Here is a 17310-nt window from a genome sequence, read left to right on the forward strand (position 1 = left end):
TCCTGTCCCTTGTGGCACACATGGTCTCGACACCACCGGCCGCCCTTCCCACCCCCTTTCGACTTAAAACATGCATCTCCCCCCTTTGCAAGAATCAAGATTTAGGCTCTAGCTTTTGCCAACACCGCCTTCACGCTTGCGTCGTAGATACTCCCATCCTCGACGCGCAGGCCCGGATCAATGTGGTCGGCAAAGAGGCGAATCTTGTTCGCGGCATCTTCCGGCCGAGGGGTTATTCTGCACTTGAAGGACGCCGGGCCGAAGACGGGAAATGCTCCCACTGTGAACGACGATGGGATTGGATTAGCTCGGAATTTCTGTTCTTTTCATGACTTGACTAGGCAGAGAGATGAAGGGGGCAAAACCCCGAACATTTTAGCAAGACTTACCTGTCTCATCACTTGGCTCTGGGTTGTCACCGCGGTCGATGTCAAACGCCCACAAAATCCGGCTGATAGAAATGAACAGACTCGCCTCCGCCACGTGCTTGCCGGGGCATTCTCTCCTCCCTACGCCAAATCCGAGGTGATTGGGCGTCTGTGCACCGTTGACGACATGTCGCGGATCGTCGGGCGGTAGCCACCGGCCGGGCAGAAAGGCTGAGGGATTCGGAAAATACTGCTCTGAGTGATGCACAGCGTACGTATTCGCAATCACCATTGTGGATTTGGGAATCGTTGAGCCACGGTACGTATCGGTCTGAGACGTTGCGTGATAGAACGCCAATGGTGCTGCGGATGCCCATCGATGAAGTTCTGAAATCACAGCTGTGATATATGGCAGACTTCCCCTGTCAGAGAAATTCGGCAGTCTCTCTCGCCCAACCACAGTATCCAGCTCTTTTTGGGCTTCACGGATCCATTCCGGGTGTTTGACGCAGGCCTTGAAGAACCACTGTAGCGACGTCGCCGTCGTCTCCCTGGATGGTGCCGATTAGCCTCCAAACCTTGGGGCAGACAAGACAAATCCCAGGAAAACATCCGCCTGACTTGAGCTTCCAGATTAGACTTACGTGCCCGCTGAAAGCAACTCCGCTGTCACGCTGATCCGTTCCATCTCGCTGAAATGCTCTGTCTCAGGGTTCTGGACAAATCTGCTCAGAAAGCAATCCGGTGCGGTACCCTCTTTTACTCGGTCTTCGATAGAATGGAGGAACACGCCCCAGAAACTGCGCAGTTCCAGATGAATGGAGTATGCTTGGGACCTCCAGGGAGCAAGGGGTCCAGGAAGGTAGTTCAGGAAAGGGTAGCGGTCGACGAGCCAGGACCCCGGGGCGATGTCTGAAGTTGTCAGAATCTGTATTGGCCGCTGAGATCCCAATCATCCAAACGTACTGTTGAAGAACTTCTGCATCATTGTACTGATCGTCCTGCAATATTGCTCAGCCCTGGCTGGACTTTGAGGGTGTCCGAGATTGGTATTTGCGGCAAATGACGAAAGACGTTTATTAGATTGGGGTGACAGGGGCAGACTTACGTGGGCAGGAAAGCATCAGTGCGGTCGAAGCGGGCGCCAACTCTGTGACAACAGGTCAAAACAATGCCAGAAATGGTCGACTAGTCTTCATGGCAAAAACAAATTGCCTTGAAGGATCTTGAAGAGCCAACTTACAGAAGCGAGAAGGTCACACTGGCCGAGTACCGCGACATTTCCGAGTAGAACAGGTCAGGATTGTCCAGCAAATGTCTCAATGTTTGTCGAGATTCATATTCTTGGTAAGGAAGGAAGGTCTTTGCATTCTGTATTCCGAGGAGTGTATGGATGATTTTACGGTGTTTCTGGGACGAATCAGTTCTTGTCGACCCAAGTTTCGATAGAGACCAAGAAGGTGCGCAGTACCCTGAACTCTTCACCGTATGGCATTGTCACAATTCTTCCCTTCCCGGTGATTATGTCCGCCTGGGACGTACTCGTCGGTCGCGAGCTGTAAATGTGGCCCCTCTTGACCAAGAGTTCCTCAATGGCTTGGACGCTGCTGAGTACAATTGCGGTGGAGCGGCCCATGTTGTAGGAGAATAAGTCTCCGTATGTTTTCGCCCATGGTGCAAGGGAGATGTGAAGTCTACGCCGGTTGTCTTTCTCTGCGAGGGCTCCGGGACCGTCTGGTAGGTCGTGCTTCGTGGTGGGTCTCAAGGTGAGATAGACAGCTAGGGCGATAGATAGAAGGACGAGAGGCCAGTACATTTTGACAGATGGTACACGTCCAAGTCAAAAGCTGTTGATTATCCCATTAGGCTCGTTGGCACATCTTCCGGTCGATTTATATGCTAAGGTGGACCATTGTGAGAGCCAACCGATCAGAAGACGGCTGACCGTCCTTCACCGAGGGAATCTAGCAGTCTTACAGCTGCTCGAGTAATCCGGGCCTAACATGAATACCGACAGGAGGCTTTTATGGAAACCATATAGCGGTAATCGAGGTATTGTCAATTGCAGTCCACTTGGGTAAGAAGCATACCAGCATCGAGGAAAGCGTGTGACCCCTGGCATTACCCCTTCGAGCTCATTGTAGGGCTGGCTGAAGACCAAAATAAACCCCGACTCCGACAGTCGAGAAGCTGGCGGCCATTGCTCAACCTTCGCTGGCGGTGGGAGTCGTGCAGGCGATGGTGTCAGCCCAAGAAGGAGGAGTTTTTCAAGGTGATACGTCCAGGTTATACCTCGTAATGGGTATGTAAGCGCTCGATGTGGAAACGCTCATCTCACTTTCCGAAAAGAGTCATTCTCAGTAGTCCAAAGGTCTCCACCACCGACAAGAATGGTAGCAAGCACTGGAAACCGGTGGGGTACGAGGCACAGCAACAAGGCACTCGACTCTGGGGACGATATAGCGGGGATTGACAAGCAAGTTGAGGAGAAGGTAATGAGGTTTGTTTCCGGAAGAGGCACCGGCTTGCTGCTTTCATCAGATGCACACGGCGCTCGGCAACTTTACAGTGTGCCGTCGTTTCTGCCAGGCCAGGTGTCTTCGAAGAGGTAAGACGAACGAGGCTCGCCATCCTGGTGCAGGAAGCCTGACACTTTGTGTGCGAGTAGGCGGAGCCGGCGACCGCATGAATTCCTGTCATTGTCGATGGAGCCCCCAGTGCTGGTAGTAGCGGTGCATCAGGCACGAACAAGGCATGTGTCAGAACATGGGTCTCCGGAACTGACGGCCTGGCTGCTCGCTTCCGATGGACATGGGACCATCGTAGTCCTTGAGGAGGATTGCAGCCTTGTGGCTGAGAATATTCTCACTTGGCTCGCTTTGGCGGATTCTATTATCCATACCGGTACAAGTCCTTTCCCCGTAGATTCAAACAAGGGCATCGGATTCAACCCGGACGGATATGGGAACGAGCTTGGGGCCGTCTATTGAGTGCGAAGAGATATGGGATTGGTGTCGACGAAACAGAAATTGGAAACAGAAGTGAAGTGACGTGCCGAAGGAAAGAGTTCAAGGCCGTGCAGTGCGTCCCTGACTCCCTGCCCGTACCTACCTAGGTAGGCAGTCCAGCACGCGTACAATCGTTAACGCGTCGGCGCGAACCTCCAAGGGTTTCCCATCCACCACCGTCTTCTCAAGCGCCTTGAACCATGCCATTCTCTTCTTGATTCCGACAAGGACACCCTATTGACCGATAATAATGCTGCCCAGTGTTGCTCAATGCTCAGTACAATTATTGGACTCTCTTACTACTTTGGCATGTGCGCCCCAAATGTCCTCTCCAAGATGCATTTCTTGGGGTCCAAGGCCTGCCACTGTCACAGTGCTATGCCAACCAGCTTGCAAGTCCCGCCAGCCTACGAAGGATGGCTTGCAACTTGCCCTCTAAATGTCCTGGACTACACCACAAGGCTGACTATCAGCAGGAATGAAGATTGCATGCCGCTCGCTGTGCCAACTACTGCTTGCGCACCTCAATAAGCGACCCTACTGCTACTTTTTAGCACCCAGCGACCTCATCTCGGAAGTAGAAAGCAGGGCAAGGAGGGTGCAGCCCTCTGCTTGGATCCTTCTCCAGGAACGTGCAGGGAATGATCTGCGACAATGGCCGGGTCACCACCGACACGGCGGCTGAAGCACAGTGACTACACTGTAGCAATCATCTGTCCGCTCGAGGTCGAGATGAGTGCTGTGAGATACATGTTGGACGAGGAGCATGCTCGGCTTCCTGAAAGAGAGGGAGATCCAAACAGCTACATCTTCGGCGAGATGTGTGGACGGAACCTTGTGATCGGCTATTTGCCCGAAGGATTCCAAGGCATTGGCGCTGCTACTGCTGTTGCAACACATATGCAGCGAAGTTTTCCCTCTGCCAAATTACCTTTACTCATTGGTATCGGCGGAGGTATACCGAGCACGGTTCATGATATCCGGCTTGGTGATGTTGTCACTGGGATGCCAGAAGGCGGACACGGTGGGGTGGTTCAGTATGATCTAGGAAAGGAGTCGACCTCCTAGACCAGGCTCTCGCCGGCTTCATGCGCCTCTGTGGTCCGGATCACCTGGATACCGTCCTCTGCCAACGGAGCTATGAGCATTTGCTACACCTGATGGGAAGACAGGCACATCCAGCGCAGCAGTCGTCACCGTGAATGTGGACATGGTTCTGGACCAGAGGCGCTATCTCATGTCGACACCGGGTCCGCTTCTGACATTCTCCAAGGGCCCTAGGTATGTATATATATTTTTGTATTATGTTCATTAGGTGGCATTACAGCCATGGTTTGCGGCGGTAAGGGATCAATAGACCCCCAAGACCCGCGTATCAGCCCCAACTCCAACGGCACGTCTGGTCGTAAGCTCATGGATCGCGTTATACTGACATGTCCCAATTGCATCCCTTGCAAGATAACCCACCTCACCTTCTCACCTTCTCACTTAATAGGCGGGTTTTGCTCTTCGGCATACCATCCACCTCCCGCTCGGACTCGACACAACCTACCACACGGCCCGACCTCCTCAAACGCATCGCTGCCTACACAGGTAGGACAATAAAGCAATCCCCGGGGATCATACTTTTTCTTGATCCCCAACAACGTCTCGTAATGTCGTGCGCCGGGCCCGTAAAAATCTTCCTTCCAGTCCGGATCGAACCGGTCCGCCTCGTTCATGTACGCGCCCGTATCGGGCGCCAGGGCTTTCATGGCGGGGACTTTGACGTAGGTGATGTCGCGCTGTTTGTCGTCCAGGATGGACTGGGGCGTGTCGAAGGACGAGATGCGCGCGACGATGTTGGAAAAGTACGAAAAGCGCCAGGCGGGCGTCACGCCGGAGAACGGGTCGGCTGCGTCGCGGAATACCTGGCCGCCGCTGACCAGTTCGAGGTTGTTGGTTGTGAACTGGTCAGGCGTGCCCGCGATGGTGGCGATCATGGCGCGCAAAGCGGTCACGTTGGAGGTTACAGATGCGCGGTCGAAGAGGCGCGAACCGGCGCCGTACGCGGGCATTCCGACGGGTGGCTCGACGCCGGATTCGGCCATGTAGTAGGTCCAGTAGTCCGGATAGCTGGCGTAGGTTTCAGAGATGAAGGTGCTGGTGAGGTTGTATTGAGCGAGGCGTGCTCGGGTGGTGGAGAAGGCGGATTGTGCTTGCGGGACGGTGGAGTTGAAGATGCGAAAGCTGTGGATGTACCCGGTCGTCACGTCTTCGAAGAGAGGCGTCGGACTGTTGACACTCCACGTGCCGTAGCCGGCGTAGCCTGCGTCGTTGAGATCCGGGTACGAAGAGTACAAGACGGCAATGGCGTCGAGAAGGCCAGACGTGTCTTCTGGGATCAAGGGGACGATGGCCAGATGCTGCGCGGTGACGTTGACCATCGGGTAAGCTTTGACGGTGCTGCTCACCACGACGCCGAACGTGCCGCCGCCGCCGCCGCGAAGGGCGAAGAATAGGTCGGAATACTGGCACGCATTCGCCGTCACGAGTCTCCCATCCGCAAGCACGACATCCAGCTCCAGCGCCTGGTCTGCGCCGAGCCCAAAGTCGCGCGACGGGGGACCGTGGCCACCACCTTGCATCCACCCGCCTATGGCGCCGACGGAGGGAGTGCCGCCGTTGACGACGACGACGTTGTGGCGTTGGGCTTCTAGCCCGACATCGCCCCAGGTATACCCACCTGCGATCTTGAAGGCGCTTCCGGTCCAATTTACCCCCGCACAACCGGTGGAAGAGTTGAAGGTGGACTGGAAAGTGATGCCGTTGCGCAGATGGCGGAGCCAGATTTCCAGGCCGTGCGACCCCTCAGAACGTCCGAGCTGGTCGTGGCCCGTGTTCTTGATCACCAGGCGGATGTTGAAGAGTTGGGCGAAGAGGATCGTCAAGCTGACATGTCGGGGTTCCGTACAGTTTACGGCATAACTCGGGCTGACTCCCAGGGTGCAGGTCCCATTGGCAGTCTCGCCGGCGGTCACATTGACGGGGGGACAGGTGATGTTGGTTGGATATGAGAGGCCCACGACATTGTCGGCTTGGAAAGTAGCGTTGGCCCAGTTGGCGTCAACGGAAGCACACTGACCTGGATTGGAATCAGGCCCGGGATAGCAAGACGCGGCGACGGGCTGGGTCCGAATCAAGTTCCCGCCGACGGTGGAATTGAACAAGTTCCAGAGTGTGTCGGACGGCCAGCACTTGTCGCCGGGAATCTAGATATATCTATCTGATCAGAGAAAGTGGACGCTGATGGAAGGAGGCCAGCCTTGTTGGAAAACATACGCATTTGCATGGACTGCTGGCAGAAACATTGGCCGGTATAGCAATCGCGGCAGAGATGGCTGGCAGAAGAAGCAAGGTGATCAGGTCGAGGAGGCGCGGTACCCGCATGGTCTCTCTGAGTCTCATCTTCTTGTCGGCAGGGTGATGGGGATATGGGGAAGTCGTCGGTCAGTCAGCTTGACAGCTGCGGCAGTATCAGCATTACTGCCACTCTTTGTATATATACCAATGGCACTTACTCTCGCAGAGACTTGACACTCACCGCCTTGACTCTGCCTATTCGGTGCTTCCAAAACCCATGTTCCAATCGCCAGTCTTGCTTCCCGAATGGCCACAGTATACGCCAACAGAGCTTTGTTTCCGGGTGACTTCTAAAGAACGAAAGTCGGCAAAAGTCGTCAACGGGGGCAAAGCTTTGCGGTTCCTGCTGTGCTGCACTCGGTAGGCCACTTCCGACCAGCTACGAATAAGTCGACGGCGAAGGCACAGTCGAAGTAAGGTGCACGAGCTAATGCGAGGCCAGACCTTGAGCAGATGCTCCCAATTGGTGCCATCAATCCCAGCCACCGAGAGCTCCTCGAGGCTGAAATGGGATCCACTTGGAAGCGGACAACTCAGCAAGGCCATGTAACAAGATAGACATTGGCTAGAATCGAAACAAGGACAGCACATCCACATACAAGGGCCGGGTCGGCGCCAGGGCTTTCCCGGCGTCGTTGTGGTGGATAGGACCAGATTCATCGCATTGAGCATATCTCTGATCATGCCATAATATCTAGCTCGCCCTTGAGCATCATGTCGGTAATACTAATACATTTTCCCTTCCTAGGAACCACTTCCTTGTCCCAATACTAGGGATCCGCCGAGATGCCGTAGACTCCCACCCAATGTACGGCTAGCACGGCCACGTTCGGCCGGACCAATACCCAAATGTTTCTTTCTATCTTCGCATGGGCCTGCCCATCGCTGCCGCCTCATGCATGTTCTGGAAAATCAGCTTGAAGCCGTTGCACAGATCCCTCATTGTGGGATATGGTTGCTTCATCAACTCGAACCCTTGTGGAATAACCCTCACGCTCCAGTCCATCAGCTTCGCATTCTGGCCCGCCTTGAAGACAAGATGGAACTGGCCTGGACGCTCACGATTGAGGCAGAATTGGTACATGGATCGTTTGGGGTTTGCATTGGTATAGGTGGTCAGCCATTCCTCTGGTCCGAACGTTAGTCACGTCTGGCATCGACTTCACAAGGAAACCAAACTCACCTAAAGCAGCCTTGGACTTGTTCTGGAATTTCTCGTTGTTGCACATCTCGTCCACTTTGCGAGCCATGGCCTTGACATGCAGCACAATCAGCTCATCCAAGTCTGAATAGTTGTATCGTCCACCGATCCTCAAAGTCCTTCCCAGGGAGAACTCGTTCTCTTTGTCAAGTTCCAGGACGTCGATGTGTTGGAATATACCGTCAGCAACCTTCCAGGTCACCGCAAGATGATCGTTCCCTTTGGATGACGGCCGAATCACAACGTCGCCACGATTCTGGCTGCCCAGATACTCTTCCGCTTGCTTCGCGTTGAATGGCCGGAAAAGAGGATGCTTTATCACTCGGGTGACTCGGTTGCCCAGGTCCGTCTTCTCCTCTAGCAGCTTCTTATCTGCAACCTCTTCGCGCTCATCCCACTCGTCGTAGCTCCGATCGTTGTGATTGTACCTCCTGAATGGTTTCTTCAACTGCTCGTCTCTCAAACTCACAGTGACTATAAAGTCTTTGCGATTGATTGACGTGATGTGAGCTTGAATAGTCTGGTGAATGTTGTACAGCTGCTTCGGGGACAACGCAGGCTCTGCCCATTGCCGGTCCTCAACCACAGCGTCCAACCCGCATTCGAGTTTGCCCTCCATGTGGTCATCTGTCACTCTCTTCAGCGTCATGGGAACATTCATGCCTCTCTGCAACGATTCCCTCGTCTCGCCGGTGAGCATCGTGAAGACCTCGGACTCCCCTAGGTTGACCCGGAACGGATTCCTCAGTTCTTCGTAGGGATCATTGAGTTCAGCGGTGATATTCTCTAGTGTGCTGCGCTTTTTGGAGTTGAGGTTCTGTTCCAACTGTGCAGCATATTCTTCAAGAACCAGGTCATGAACTCGTTCCTGTGCCTCTTCTCGAATCAATCGGCGCACGATCGCTCCCGACCCTCCCTCCTGTCTCTCGGCCTCGATATCTTCTTCGTCGAGTTCAAGAGCATCAGCCGCCATCTTTCGAGCAATATCATAATCTTCGGGATGTATGCGCGTGTTGTCCAGATACTCAGAGTCCGGGTCCGACATCTCAAAGTCGATGTACAGAAAAGATGCCGCATTGGCCCACACTTTAGGCCCCATGGCCTGATGTTTGTCGTTGAGGCCCAGCAAATCCTCGCGAGTCGTGACAAAGCCATTGTTGAGGTTGATAACTTTGACCAGGTGCGAGGCCTTTCGAGGTCCAAGACCGGCCACGTAGGGAAGCAGATTTGCCAGCCCAGGATCAGTCACGGCCTCATTGATGTTCACGCCTGTCATGGTCACCGTGTCCACAAGAGCAGTTTCGAGTTTCTTCAGAAGTTTGTCTTGCGGCAACAAGTTCTGGGCTGCGTTGAAGTTGATGGACACAATGTCCCGGCCCAGAGCGGCATACTCCTTCAGGGGTGATTGCATGTATCTTGCTAGTCCAACACAGTAGAGGGCCATTTCAGGAACACCGGGGTTGTCGGCTTTCATGCGATCGCCCGACTTTGACATCCGCGCCACTTCGTCGTTAACCAGAATGACGTCCAAAAGGTCGCTTCGATCTTGATCGTCGTCATCCGTGTATGTCGCGCCACGAAGGTCATGGTTGCTGACCAAGGTGGTCAAGTTTGCTAGAAGTTTGCGAGTATCAGGACACCATCCCGAGACTGCGATAACTTCGGGCTCCCTCCTTCGAATGACTTCCAATAGCGCTTCCACATCTTTGCCATCAGAGATGCCACGTTCTCGATTACCAGGGCCAAGGTCCCTATACTGACCGTGTTCGAGAACTCTACCCTCGTCACTGACATAAGCCCAGTAGACGGGGTCGCGACCAATTGCTCCGCCGCCGTTAGTCATGGCCAAAACCCGCGGAGTAGTACCTTTGGCTAGGCCCCTGGGTTTCCAGGGAGCCTGATCAAGCTTCACATAGAACTCGTCGCGGCATTCATTCCCAATGGTTGCCTCGCACTGTTCCTTGAGGTTTTCTTTGACCGATCGGGCCATCAGTTTCATGATCTTGTCGACGGTAATAGATACGGCTTCACGACGCTCCTGATTCCATGCATCTGCCACGGTAGAGTAATTGTCCGTTTCAATGTGCTTGTGTAGATCCTTCTTAAAAGAATCCAATCCTGGTAGTCGAACTCGAATCTCGATCAAGCCTTCTTCCTCGGCTTTAAGCATCTTGAGGAACAGGTCAGGTCGTTCACTAAAATAGATGCACTTCTGATTCCGGAGATATTTGAACTCGTAATAAGGATGTTGTTCATCGATCTTGCGAAGGCCCTTTTCGGTACGATGACAGTCAATCACGCCCTGAGGAAAGATTCTCTCTCTGATGAGACGTCGGAACCGTGGGCTCGTGGTCAGTTGTTCGATAAACATCGCCTTCGCTGCCTTGAGCACTCTGGCGCCAGTAGGGAATTCTTCGTCGACCATCGTATCAGCAAGGTTCTCAGGGCTGTCAGAGGGATCTTCTGTGTACGTTCGGACACCTTCTCTGGTGGCGTTTCGTGCAAATGCGTCCGCAGTTATGCCAAAGGCACGAACGAGACCGAACGCCTTCGAGGCACGAATCTCCTCGTAAACACTTCTCGTCGATGCTTTCTTCTGGGACATATTCACACCATTGCTCTCTCCATTCGAGGTCAGGGCCAAATCTTTGAGCTGTGAGGCGTACTCGAAATAGAGATAATCCTGCAAATCTTGAAGATCTTCCATCGAAGCAGCCCGGGGGAGGAGTTGTTCGAAGGTCAGGTCCTCAGACACATTGGTCGATTTCAGATCTTCGTATGTCTTCTGAAGCGCTCTTTTCCTCTCGATCAGGGCTCGATATTTGAGATCGAGTTCCAATATACGCCACAGGTCTTTCTGATTTAGGAGCTTGACAGTGTCGTCGATGACCTTTGGAGTCCCATCTTCGTTCACACCGACCACCTTGGTCTGAGGATACAGCAGATAATCCTTTCGGTGCATGTAGATAAATGGGGGCTCGAAATCCTGCCGAGTCATCAAATCCAAATTATCTGCGACAGCCCGTCTGAACGGCTCTTCGTGAAGCTCATCGTGCCCTTTGGAAGGTAGGATCAGATTGGCTATCCACACTGCTTCCTCTTTGACTTCGTCTTCAGTAAGTTCAAGGTCGCGGTACGGTCTCCTGGCCAGTTGGAGACGTTCGGGTATGTCGGTGAATCGAATTTCGTTATCCTCGTCGGTGAGAAGTTTCTCAGCCAGCTGCGAAGGCTCGAAGACGTCTCTCAGATGAAGATTCTTGTCTTTTTGTGCCTCTTCGTCTTCTGCCTCTTCTTCCTTTTCTAGAGCAAAGTCGTAGTCTGTTCCATCACCGAAGGCTGCGCGGAAATCTTCCAGAGCCTGCTCGTCAAGGCCAGCTGCATCTGCGATACCCAGCTCCGCGATACCCCGGCGATTGTGTCGGGCCACTTCTTCGTCTTCACGTTGCCGTTGCTGCTCTTCATCCGAGAAGATGTCCTCTTCGATGAAGTCGTCAAACTCGTCCTGCAGCCCTCGTCGGTCCTGGCGACTTCGCCGACTGTAATCGGCTGCCTCCTCTTCCTCGTCTGAATGGCCAAAGATATCATTCACGCCATAATGTTGTTGCGCTTCACGGTCTTCGCGGGGTCCCCGCTTGAGTCTCTTGAACTTTGATTCGCTCTTCTCCTCGTTGGGTTTCATCCCGATGAGCTCCAAATCTTCTTCATCGAGGTCTTCGTCTTCACGCTCTTCGCGGCGGCGCTTCTTCCGTTCTCGTCTTCGTTCTCGGCGGGTTTCTTCATCTTCTTCATCCTCATCAACAATGAAGCCTTTGGCCACCTAGCATAAACATTAGGATTGGATTCTCAGAAGTCTCTTGGAAGGACAGATTTCACCTCCGCCGCAGCCTCCTCATCTTCATCCTCCTCGTCTTCTTCTGAGGAATCGTCAAAGCGGCCGTTCGCGCCATTTGACTTTGTTCTCACTTCACCAGTTTCTTCATCAAAGGATTCGTCCTCCTCTTCGTCATCAAGAACTGCGCGATCATCGATGAGATCCATGTTGACAGGATGGCACAGTGCACGTATTTGTTGTAGGAGACCGAGGTGGTGCGAGGAGTGTCCGATCCGCAGGCAGCAAGGTCGCAGTCACTGCGACAGCGACAGATGTCTGAATGTCCTGCGAAAGCCCAAAAGGACAAAGTTAATGCTGCGGCTAAACCGCGGGCTCGGTATAGCTGCCATCTAGGACAATGATCGCCACGAGCCAAGCTGTTCCTGGCCGCTCGACGGGTGGGGGGCTGATTGTCGGCGATTGGCTAGGCCCTGGTGAGGTATCCTTCCTCGCCTTCGCTGTGAACATGGGGAACTTCTGACTTGAAGCGTGAGAATAGGCGCTTGCGCTTGACCTCCTATTGACATCTATTGGCGAACTACTGGCCTATGCCATGCACTATTGACTGATATCGTCTCTTCAGTCAACGACCGCGTGTGCCTCTCACAACCGTGCTGAAGCACTTTTTGAACCCCCTATCTTCGGCGTGGTTTCTGTTTCACCATCTCTCAACTGACAATTTCTTCGTCTGCGCGGCAGGTTCAAACCGTGGCATTTTGATATCTTGACATCTTTGCATCGTCCAGCGTTGGCTGATCTACCAAAGACTCAGACAAAGCAGTGAGCTATTTATCCTCTAAGCGCCTGATGGCCTTGACTGGCATCGTTCTTGGGGTCTGAAATAGCCGCCTCACGTCTCTATCCTGTCTGCACATCACACCCGCAGTCCCGCCAAAGCCTACCGTATATCCTCTCTCGACCTCCATTGTTCCTTCGTTAGCCTCGTCGGCAGACCATTCCCAACGTCGTCCCAGAAAGTATTCTACACCATGTCTGACGCGTTCAAGGCTCGGACGCTGAAAAGGAAGAATGTCAAGGGATTGGCGTTGAATGCACCTGCTCCCCGAACAGCACCCTCCGAGGGTGATTCACAGATCCCCGGGGCGCTTGGAAATTCAGAAAGTGACCGAACAGACACGTTGGAGATTGGCTTGGAATTCAAACTCGACCTCAGAAGTGAAGATCTGATTGTGCTGAAAGAGCTGGGTGCTGGCAATGGGGGCACTGTCAGTAAAGTCATGCATGCTTCGACCAAGGTGATTATGGCAAGAAAGGTATGTCCTAGTTATGTTGCGGAGGCAGACCAGATGCTGAGGGAGAATACAGGTCATCCGAGTCGATGCAAAAGAGAACGTCCGCAAACAAATAGTCCGAGAACTGCAAGTTGGCGCTGACTGCAGCTCGCCGTACGTCATCACATACTATGGAGCATTTCAAAATGAAGCCCGTGATATTGTGCTCTGTATGGAATATATGGATTGCGGGTGAGCCACTTACGGCCTAGACCTGTCCTGTTGCAAAGCTAACGGCCTGCAGATCCTTGGACCGTATATCAAAAGACTTTGGACCCACACGTGTTGATGTACTGGGAAAAATCACAGAATCTATTCTTGGAGGTCTAGTATACCTTTACGAGGCCCACCGAATCATGCACCGAGATATCAAGCCATCGAACGTCCTGGTCAACTCTAGAGGAATGATCAAGCTATGTGATTTTGGCGTGGCTACAGAAACTGTCAACTCAGTAGCCAACACGTTTGTCGGGACTTCAACGTACATGGCCCCGGAACGAATTCAGGGAGGAGCATACACCATCAAATCCGACGTTTGGAGCGTGGGGTTGACGGTGATGGAACTTGCAATTGGAAGATTTCCGTTTGATTCAAGCGACTCTGCCGCGGGCGACAGAGCCAGCGCTGGACCAATGGGGATTCTTGATCTTTTGCAGACCATAGTTCACGAGCCGGCACCCAAGCTTCCAAAGAGTGAGGCCTTCCCGTCTATCCTGGAAGACTTTGTGGCCAAATGTCTGCTCAAGAACCCCGACGAGCGGCCAACTCCTCGAGAGCTATATGACAGAGACAACTTTTTGCAGGCTGCCAAGAGAACACCTGTCGATTTGCAGGAATGGGCGGTATCCATGATGGAACGACACAATCGAAAATCCTATCTGGCCCCTCCTGCGCCAAAATCACTCAAGAGCGATGGGACAAGCTCGGATAGCTCCCACCCAGCCTCGTCGGCGTCGACAGCCTCATTTGCAGGCGATGCCCGTGGCACTCCGGTGACGGCCAAGCAATATGCTAGCCCGACATCTGGCAACATCCCGGTAGCACCTCCACAGTTTGGCTTTCAAGGAACACCAACCGGTATTGTGGAGAGATCGCCGCCTCCTCCGCTCTCTTTACAGCATTTGTCGTTGGAGACTAGGGACGCGCCGAACGGAATTGGTCCTCGTGCTAATCGCATGGGCTACAACGACCGTGACAATATTCCTGAGCCTGCTTCAGCTATCGAGCCTTCTCAAAGACCCATGTTTCCGCCGAGGACAAGTAGTAGCGGGAATACCATCAACGGCAGAAATCCATTGGTGAGTCCAGCGTTTTCCGTGCGACAACCTCCACCAACTGGTCCGTTACCGGCTCCTCCAATGAAGGACCTACCTGCACCGCCAGCATTAAAGAGTGCAGGAATAGCTAGTCCTCGTCGACCAAGGTGACAGGGTTGAAGAGCACATCTTTGCGAGCTGCATCAAGCATATGGTGGAAAAAGAGGAGCAGGGGCACGGGCATGGGCACGGGCATGGGCACGGGTATGGGCATGAGTTATACAGCATTTGATACTGGCGTTTTCACCAAGTACACTGAGAGCATTTTCAAGCTTATAGATCTTGAACATGGGAACCATTTATAGGAATCTCTGTGTCGAGGTTCTGAGAATTTGATCTATATAGCGCCCATATCTAAGCAAGGCTGGCGTAGCACCGTGGTACCTTGGGCCCCTCCCGGTGCCCCTCGCCTTCCTATCCGCCGCAGTGCAACGCTTACTTTTCTCAGCGTTCCTGCCAAGAACTTCGTTAATGCCTGGCATCAATTGACTGCAGGCTGAATGCGCGAGTGAGGACCGATTCCGGCCATGTCTTGAACAAGAAGAGATTCCCCTTCGTTAACCACTACTGCGATCGATCTCGACAGACACGCGCCCTAACGCCAGTCCAGGATCATGGAAGCCACGTCGGCGAGGATGGCGTCGCGAAACCAGTTTGTCTTTGACGGCTTCGCCCCGCCTCGTTCGACCCTCCAGCGCTTCATATACAATGCCTGTGACCCTATCGCCAACCTAGAACCTAACCTCGCCTTGAACCTCGAGATCGTCGACCTGATAAACTCCAAGAAGGGCAATGCCCCGCGTGAGGCCGCGGTCACCATTGTGCAGCTGGTCAACCACCGAAACCCGAATGTGTCCCTCCTGGCCCTGTCGCTACTTGATATCTGCGTCAAGAACTGCGGTTATCCCTTCCACCTCCAAATCAGCACCAAGGAGTTCCTCAACGAGCTCGTCAGACGATTTCCTGAACGACCCCCGATACGGCCCACTCGGGTTCAGAGCAAGATCTTGGAGGCTATTGAAGAATGGCGGTCGACGATATGTCAAACATCGAGGTACAAGGAGGACTTGGGTTTTATCCGGGATATGCACAGGCTTCTGCTGTACAAGGGGTACATGTTTCCGGAGGTACGGAGGGAGGATGCTGCCGTCTTGAATCCTAGCGATGTATGAAATACCCGTCAAAAACAGCGGTCTGCTGCTAACACGTTCGCAGAACCTCCAGTCGGCAGAAGAGATGGAGGAGGAAGACAGAGCGGCACAATCGGCCAAGCTACAAGAACTGATTCGGCGAGGGCGACCTCAAGATCTACAAGAGGCCAACAGACTCATGAAGGTCATGGCTGGGTATGACACGAGGCACAAGACCGATTATCGGGCAAAGGCAGCGGAAGAGGTAGCAAAGGTCCAGCAAAAGGCCAAGATATTGGAGGAAATGCTTCAAAGCCATCGACCGGGCGACAAATTTGGCGATGGCGATGTTTTCGAGGTATGGATCGGCCAACGCTGCCATTGGTACCGAACAAAGCTGATGAAGAGACTAGGAGTTGGCCGGTGCTCTCCAGAGCGCTCATCCCAAGATTCAGAAGATGTGCGAGGAAGAGTCGGACGATGCGGAAGCAGTCGCCAAGCTGCTCGAAATCAACGACAGCATCCATCGGACGATCGAAAGGTACAAGCTGATGAAAGCTGGGGACATCGAGGGAGCAAACAGGATCGAAAAGGGGACCCTGGGGACCACGACCGGAGTTGGCAAAAACGCCGCCAACGAATTGTCCTTGATTGATTTCGAGCCGGACCTTCCAGCAGCAGCCTCAACAATGCCGACACACACAAATGGCTCCCTTCTTGACGCCGGCCCTGCCTCGTCTGGTGCACAGCCAAATAAACCAACGACGGTTGAAGATGACTTGCTAGGTCTGTCGTTGGACGACCCCGGTGCCGGCACACTAGGGGCGATTTCCCTAGGACCAAGCACAAATTTCTCAGCACCTTCAGGGTCGATCTTTTCGAACATCTCTTCCAATGTCGCCGCCCCCAGCCAGCAGCCGACAGCAATGCTCCAAACTTCATCTCAGCAGACATCACCGAAACCCAATTACGATGCTTTTGCCAACCTCATCAGCGCCCTCCCTTCTTCCAAACCTGCAACTCCGGTACCTATGGCGCAGCAGCAGCAGCAGCAGCGGCAGCAGCAGCAGCCACCGCGGCCCTCGAGTCAAGTACTGGCCGCGGCCGACCCCTTCGCAGCGCTGGTGTCGTCCAGTTCACGGCCTTCAACCCCTTCAAGGCATGTCAATCCATCACAACCACCAACAACTCAGCCGGTCACGGGCATGAACCAAGGCCGCTCTGCAGCACCAGCTGAAGACGAGTGGACTTTCGAGTCGTCCTTACCCGAACCGCAGACTGTACAGGTTCTTTCTTCACCTCTCGCGATCGACTTTGAAGCCCGACGGACACCGGGACAGAACAACGTGATCCAGATAACAGCGCGGTTCTCCAACACGACGCCCGCGCAAAGAATCACGGGTTTGCATTTTCAAGTGGCCGTGGAGAAGAGCTACTCTCTCCACCTGAAGCCACAGAGCGGACGTGAATTGGCTCCCAACACACATCACTCTGTCCAGCAGGAGATTTTGCTCAACGGAGTGCCTGTGGGGAAGGGGAATCAGGTCAAGATGCGTTTCAAGGTATCTTACGAATTGAATGGACAAGCGCAAGAACAACAAGGCAATGTGCCACCATTGGGAGTTAGTTAAAATGCCACACACGCCACACAGAGTCTGATGACATTGCTCTCCTTCTGAGACTAGATACCACGTGAATGCGAATGCGGCAGCGTGCATGTCC

At 53.6% G+C, this 17310-nt stretch overlaps 6 protein-coding genes across 6 annotated transcripts; 3 read left to right on the forward strand and 3 right to left on the reverse strand.

Moving 5' to 3' along the window:
- Positions 1-101: 101 nt before the first annotated feature.
- On the reverse strand, positions 102-2184 carry Z520_01078 (uncharacterized protein; the record flags this gene model as incomplete). The annotated part of the gene is made up of 6 exons (XM_016771596.1): positions 102-280; positions 390-919; positions 1013-1308; positions 1331-1380; positions 1631-1778; positions 1840-2184. 6 exons carry the CDS (start codon positions 2182-2184, stop codon positions 102-104), a joined length of 1548 nt encoding a protein of 515 aa, XP_016636735.1.
- A 1846-nt stretch (positions 2185-4030) lies between these two features.
- Positions 4031-4444, forward strand: Z520_01079 (uncharacterized protein; the record flags this gene model as incomplete). The annotated part of the gene is made up of 1 exon (XM_016771597.1): positions 4031-4444. One exon carries the CDS (start codon positions 4031-4033, stop codon positions 4442-4444), a length of 414 nt encoding a protein of 137 aa, XP_016636736.1.
- Positions 4445-4860: 416 nt separating this feature from the next.
- On the reverse strand, positions 4861-6805 carry Z520_01080 (uncharacterized protein; the record flags this gene model as incomplete). The annotated part of the gene is made up of 2 exons (XM_016771598.1): positions 4861-6627; positions 6698-6805. 2 exons carry the CDS (start codon positions 6803-6805, stop codon positions 4861-4863), a joined length of 1875 nt encoding a protein of 624 aa, XP_016636737.1.
- An 832-nt stretch (positions 6806-7637) lies between these two features.
- Positions 7638-12017, reverse strand: Z520_01081 (uncharacterized protein; the record flags this gene model as incomplete). Its single annotated transcript, XM_016771599.1, has 3 exons — positions 7638-7906; positions 7962-11796; positions 11853-12017. The coding sequence occupies 3 exons, from the start codon at positions 12015-12017 to the stop codon at positions 7638-7640; spliced, it is 4269 nt and encodes a 1422-aa protein (XP_016636738.1).
- An 822-nt stretch (positions 12018-12839) lies between these two features.
- Positions 12840-14569, forward strand: Z520_01082 (uncharacterized protein; the record flags this gene model as incomplete). Its single annotated transcript, XM_016771600.1, has 3 exons — positions 12840-13124; positions 13177-13334; positions 13387-14569. The coding sequence occupies 3 exons, from the start codon at positions 12840-12842 to the stop codon at positions 14567-14569; spliced, it is 1626 nt and encodes a 541-aa protein (XP_016636739.1).
- A 503-nt stretch (positions 14570-15072) lies between these two features.
- On the forward strand, positions 15073-17219 carry Z520_01083 (uncharacterized protein; the record flags this gene model as incomplete). Its single annotated transcript, XM_016771601.1, has 3 exons — positions 15073-15624; positions 15674-15946; positions 16002-17219. 3 exons carry the CDS (start codon positions 15073-15075, stop codon positions 17217-17219), a joined length of 2043 nt encoding a protein of 680 aa, XP_016636740.1.
- Positions 17220-17310: the final 91 nt, after the last annotated feature.

The sequence above is a fragment of the Fonsecaea multimorphosa genome (assembly GCF_000836435.1).
Source record: "Fonsecaea multimorphosa CBS 102226 unplaced genomic scaffold supercont1.2, whole genome shotgun sequence".
In the NCBI taxonomy this organism is placed as follows: Eukaryota; Fungi; Ascomycota; class Eurotiomycetes; order Chaetothyriales; family Herpotrichiellaceae; genus Fonsecaea; species Fonsecaea multimorphosa.